The 6,114-nt window shown below is 45.1% G+C and overlaps 1 protein-coding gene across 1 annotated transcript; it reads left to right on the top strand.

The window, feature by feature from the left end:
• The first annotated feature begins 402 nt into the window (after positions 1-402).
• LOC119349545 (ubiquitin-40S ribosomal protein S27a-like) lies at positions 403-4,168 on the top strand. Its single transcript, XM_037617590.1, has 4 exons — positions 403-824; positions 860-885; positions 2,945-2,970; positions 3,526-4,168. The coding sequence occupies exons 1-4, from the start codon at positions 504-506 to the stop codon at positions 4,014-4,016; spliced, it is 864 nt and encodes a 287-aa protein (XP_037473487.1). The 5' UTR covers positions 403-503; the 3' UTR covers positions 4,017-4,168.
• Positions 4,169-6,114: the final 1,946 nt, after the last annotated feature.

Here is a 6,114-nt window from a genome sequence, read left to right as displayed (position 1 = left end):
TTCGGGAGTTAAGCATAGCAACCCGAACGGGTTTAGATGGCAAGTTTAGTTTGCGTGAGATTAGAGAAACATGGCAATTTTCTGACAAAAAAACGAAAAAGGACGAAGTTGCCATCCCCTATTAACTAAAGTTGCCATGTAAAAACGTTCAGGGCAAAATGCTCAAAATCCGAATGTTGGGGAGTTATCGGATTCCTAAAAATAATGTACACTACTAAATGGAATTTACACTTTTTTTGGCAATTTAGACGAACCATGGGCCACAAGCAAAATCGATCCTATCAGCCCAGCCCAAAAATTGCGTCCACGATAGCCAGCCGTCCGATATGGACCCCCTAGATCCAACAGCTCATATTCTCCCGCCTACTTATACTTATATAACGCCAGACTCTTCCATACCCTAGCCTCCATTCCACCCCGCCGCCCAGCCCAAACCCAACCCCGCCGCCGCCACTGCCGTCGCCGCCGCAGCGCGCGGAGGCGACCACCCCACCGCCGCCAGGATGCAGATCTTCGTGAAGACCCTGACGGGCAAGACCATCACGCTGGAGGTGGAGTCCTCGGACACCATCGACAACGTGAAGGCCAAGATCCAGGACAAGGAGGGGATCCCGCCGGACCAGCAGCGCCTCATCTTCGCCGGCAAGCAGCTCGAGGACGGCCGCACCCTCGCCGACTACAACATCCAGAAGGAGTCCACGCTTCACCTGGTGCTCCGCCTCCGCGGTGGCGCCAAGAAGCGCAAGAAGAAGACCTACACCAAGCCCAAGAAGCAAAAGCACAAGCACAAGAAGGTGAAGCTCGCCGTCCTCCAGTTCTACAAGGTCGACGACGCCACTGGCAAGGTAACCAGGCTCAGGAAGGAGTGCCCCAACGCCGAGTGCGGTGCCGGGACCTTCATGGCCAACCACTTCGATCGCCATTACTGCGGCAAGTGCGGCCTCACCTATGTCTACAACCAGAAGGCTTAGAGGTGGCTTGCGTTTGCTCTGCTCTTTTACCTATCGAGGATAGAACTCATTTATATGTGTCCCTGTTTGTATTTGAAAACTGAAACCTTGGGAGTACTATGTTTCCTATATATTGGATCTCCTAGTGCTGAGACGCTATGCGAGCTTAATTTTTGGTCATTCTGAATGACGTTAATGTATCTCATGGCAGCTATCATATTTTATGCCTTGTTGATCTGATGGTGATGCGATCATGGAAACATGTATCTTGTTGATACATTTGTTCAGGTTAACCCTTTATTGCAGGTGTAACTAACCAATAGCTATGCATGGGTTCACATGTAGATGAATATTGTGCTATTGCTGTTTTGTCATGTGTTGATTGTTGAGGGGTGTGATCTTTTTCACTTGCAATTAGAAATCTGTTCATTACAAGTGATTGTGTGGTTTGTTTGTTCTAGTTATATTTGTTAGTTCATACCTAGATGTGCCTGAAAACTGTGAATATATCTAGTTACCTTAGTGTTGACAGTGGCAGTGCGATGATTGCTAGTGTGGAGCATAGTGCTGCCTTGTTGTTTAACCATCAGTTTTGTGTGTGGTAACCATTCACCATTGCCTTGCCTACCTGTGGTGGTAATTTTGATTGAGTCTATCATAGTGCCTTGTTGTTTAGCCATCAGTTTTGTGTGCGGTAACCATTCACCATTGCCTTGCCTACCTGTCGTGGTACTTTTAATTGGGTCTATGATGCCATATGTCTGTCGGTTTGCAGTTGTAGTTGAGTTTTGCTCTTCTCATTTTGGTTTGTTCTTGGGTTGTGATAAGTCATTTTACATGCGCTGAAGATCTTTATTTTATAACTAGTACAGAAGGGGGCTTTTGATGCATTGGACCGAAAGCACATCTTGTCACCAATCATACGATAATAAGCAAAAAGTGCAAAAGCAATTCGGTTGTTTATTTTTCATGGCTGTTGCAACAAGGCAGTTCAGCTATTGGAATTCTCATCGACAGACATTTCAGTTTATTCTTTATGCCTCGACAAATACCCATTTGATGTGATTATCCAAATATGTACATTTGTGTAGCCATGATCTGCATTTCTATTTTCTGCATCCCTATTACCCAAATTCATCTCCGAAGAAATGTAGCAAAGTCCTGCCCCGTGGTTTATCCATCTATTTTGTGTTCCATCATTAATCGTTGCCTGCCCTGGGTGCATGTCATTGGTAATTCTGCTTTGATTCAGGAAATTGTGTGGTCATACCATATCTGTGCATGTGTTTGCAACCTTAGATCTGATGTGTTGTTTGTCCTGAATATCTTTCTGGATGTGGCATTAGTTTGCATATGCTGAATATCTATAATTGCAAGTGCGGTAGTAAGCGGACAAGTTTAGAAACTTGATTAGTGTTAATCGGTTTCTGGAATGGTTCAATGCTATTTGAATTTGGTGACCGTTTTTGAGTTATTGTTGTGGTTTGTATTTGCCATGCCTTGCCAGTGATCATGCAGCTGGAATTTACTGTTTGCTGCCGCCGTTGTTGTGAGATTACTGTTTGACTGTTGTCAGTTGTGCTGGAATCTTTATTTGCGACGAGCTTAGAACGTTGTTTATAGTGTTGGGTATTTCCACTCAGTCGTACACTATCTGGCACTGGTACATTAGGCGAAAGCATGGTATGCACTAGTTACATCATCCTTCATTTGGAATTGATTGTCTCAGGACTGCAAAATTTGGAATTGATTGTCTCAAGACAGACATGGTTATGCTAGAAAATTACACTCTCGAACAACTACAGAATTGTAAGTAACAAACCACGAGTGAATAAGCAAAAATTGGATGAGAACTAAATATCACCTGGGCACCGTTTGAGTGTTGATATTGGGGTTTACAATTGGATATTGGCATTTGGACAGCCTGATTATTCGTGATCGGAATCGAAGCCGAATACATCCCCGAGTCCCTTGTCTAATTTGTAGCGTCCTAGCTTGGTTTTCATAGGAATTCAGGAGTGTGTACATCTCAAATGCAAGTTCGAGGCTCTTGGAAAAAGAAAAGAAGTGATGTTGCGCGACTTTTAACCAACGTCGAATCTGTAATGTGTTGCTTGTTTATATTTTTTAATTGTGAGGCCAATTCTTTTGCTGGACAAGATATAAAACAACTTATGTTTATTCTTATTTAAAAGATAATTTGTACTACTAAATTAAATTTACAAGTTTCTAGGGGTAAATGGAATTTTACACTTTTTTGGGGCAAGTGAATGGAATTTACAATTTTTTTAGGGGTAGAATGGAATTTACATGCTTATATTGACAGTGGAACGAACCTCCTCCTCACGAGGCATGGGCCACAAGCAAAATCAATCGGATCCAGCCCAGCCCAAAACTGCGTCCACGAAAGACAGCCGTCCGATCTGGAATCCCTAGATCCAACAGCTCACATTCTCCCACCCACATGTACTTATATAACGCCAGACTCTTCCTTCACCCTAGCCTCCATTCCACCCCGCCGCCGAACCCAAACCCCACCGCGCCGCCGCCACCGTCGCCGCCGCAGCCAGCGGAGGCGACCACCCCACCGCCGCCGCGATGCAGATCTTCGTGAAGACCCTGACGGGCAAGACCATCACGCTGGAGGTGGAGTCCTCGGACACCATCGACAACGTGAAGGCCAAGATCCAGGACAAGGAGGGGATCCCGCCGGACCAGCAGCGCCTCATCTTCGCCGGCAAGCAGCTCGAGGACGGCCGCACCCTCGCCGACTACAACATCCAGAAGGAGTCCACGCTTCACCTGGTGCTCCGCCTCCGCGGTGGCGCCAAGAAGCGCAAGAAGAAGACCTACACCAAGCCCAAGAAGCAAAAGCACAAGCACAAGAAGGTGAAGCTCGCCGTCCTCCAGTTCTACAAGGTCGACGACGCCACCGGCAAGGTCACCAGGCTCAGGAAGGAGTGCCCGAACGCCGAGTGCGGCGCCGGGACCTTCATGGCCAACCACTTCGACCGCCATTACTGCGGCAAGTGCGGCCTCACCTACGTCTACAACCAGAAGGCTTAGAGGTGGCTTGCGATTGCTCTGCTAAAATCGAACTCATTTATATGTGTCCTGTTTGTCTTTGAAAACTGAAATCTTGGAGTATTATGTTATGTTTCCTGGATATTTGGTCATTCTGATGACTTTAATCTATTTCATGTCGGCTATCGTATTTATGCTTTGTTGTTCTGATGATGGTGATAAGATAATAGAACATGTATCTTGTTGATACATGTGTTCTAGAGATTAACCCTTTATTGCAGGTGTTACTAGCTAATAGATATTTTGTTATTGCTGTTTGTCATGTGTTTATTGTTGAGGTAGTGTGATTTGTCACTTGAAAGTAGAATTCAGTTCATTCCAAGCCATTGTGTGGTTGGTTTGTTCTAGATATGTGTTATTACATACCTAGATGTCTGAAACTGTGAATATACCTGGTTACCTTGCTGTAGACAGTGGCAGTGCGATGATTGCTAGTGTGGAGCATAGTGCTGCCTTGTTGTTTAGCCATCAGTTCTGTGTGTGTTCACCATTCACCATTGCCTTGCTTACCTGTGGTGGTTATTTTGGTTGAATCTGTGACTATATCTAGTTTCCTTGCTGTGGACAGTGTCAGTGCGATGATTGCTGGTGTGTAGCATAGAGCTGCCCTGTGGTTTAGCCATCAGTTTTGTGTGTGTTCACCATTGCTTACCTTGTGGTGGTAATTTTGGTTGAATCTGTGAATATATCTAGTTTCCTTGCTGTGGACAGTGTCAGTGCGATGATTGCTGGTGTGTAGCATAGAGCTGCCCTGTGGTTTGGCCATCAGATTTGTGTGTGTTCACCATTCACCATTGCCTACCTCTGGTGGTATGTTGGCCGTTGAGTTTTGCTCTTCTTTTGGTTTGTTCTTGGGTTGTGATAAGTCATTTAAACATATATGCTGAAGATCTGAAAGGTGGCTTCGATGCATTGGTGCAGAAGGCCCACTTGTCAAATCATATGAGAATAAGCAGAAGTGCAACAGCAATTTGGTTGTTCACTTTTTATGTCTGTTGCAACAGGCCAGTTAAGATACCTGTTTGAATTATCTCATCTACAAACATTTCAGTTGATTCAAATGCATTTCTATTTTTACATATCTCTAAAGAAATGCAGCATCGTCCATTTTCATCAAGGACATATCCCTATTATGGTCTCTGTATAATCAGTATCTTCTGAACCAACAGGGGTGTTCTTTAGACCATAATAAGAATACATCCTTTCTTTCTGTGTTCTTATTATGGTCTGAAGAGCAATTTTGGATGTATTTTTGTTGTTGGTTCTCATATCCAGCATGGCATTGGCAGAGATAAGAGAGGTCTGGATTTAGCTTAGCCCGTGAAACAAAGGTGTCCATGATTGTGTTCAAAAAGGTACATAGTAATTCAGTTTGGATGCAGATGCAAACCCAAGTGTTGAATTTGAGCCTCAAGCTTGGGTACATGTGAATCAATAGCATACAGTGAAAAATTAGTGAATCTACACTCTTCATATCTCGATACATCTGTATGTAGTGAGTATTTAACAAAAAACTACCACAATTCGTCCAACCGTGCCTATAAACTACCACTTTACAAACTTGTGCCGAAAACTACCACTTTTTGACTAATCTTTGACTAAAAACTACGATTAATCTTTGACTAAAAACTACCATGTCTCAAAAGTGTCTGATTCATGGACCTCTTCTAAACGCCTTTTTGACAAGGATGGCCCGCATGTAAGCGCTGGCGTGGCATAGTAGTCAAACTCTGTTAGATTGATCGGTAAGTTCTGCGTTATGACGTGTGCAACCCACATGTCATCATCGACCTCTTCTCCTTGAAGAGACAGTTTTCTTTGGGACATTTCCTCGAGCAGGTTGTATTCGTCCTGGAGCACGAGCTGCCATGGCCTTGTCACAGGAGGAGAGGAAGAGCACCGGAGTGCCATGGCTGCAGCGGCCGCTAGAGCACGGAGGGGCGCAAGCAGTCGCAGCAGCGGCCGCACACGAGCTGGTAGATGGTGATCATGCGCCGCTAGAGCACGGAGGGGCGCAAGCAGTCGCAGCAGCGGCCGCACACGAGCTGCTAATGGTGATCATGCCTTGTCCGTGGTGAGC

The sequence above is a fragment of the Triticum dicoccoides genome, chromosome 1B, assembly GCF_002162155.2.
Source record: "Triticum dicoccoides isolate Atlit2015 ecotype Zavitan chromosome 1B, WEW_v2.0, whole genome shotgun sequence".
Taxonomy (NCBI): domain Eukaryota; kingdom Viridiplantae; phylum Streptophyta; class Magnoliopsida; order Poales; family Poaceae; genus Triticum; species Triticum dicoccoides.
The sequence above is the reverse complement of the archived record's forward strand: the minus strand, read 5'-3'. Positions and strand labels throughout refer to the sequence as shown.

Bases quoted from the DNA above. Each gene is read 5' to 3' on its own strand.
- LOC119349545 (XM_037617590.1), top strand. From the start codon at position 504: ATGCAGATCTTCGTGAAGACCCTGACGGGCAAGACCATCACGCTGGAG. The intron at 825-859 runs GTCGACGACGCC...AACCAGGCTCAG, and splicing joins CCGTCCTCCAGTTCTACAAG to GAAGGAGTGCCCCAACGCCG. The intron at 886-2,944 runs GTGCCGGGACCT...GTAGCGTCCTAG, and splicing joins GTGCCCCAACGCCGAGTGCG to CTTGGTTTTCATAGGAATTC.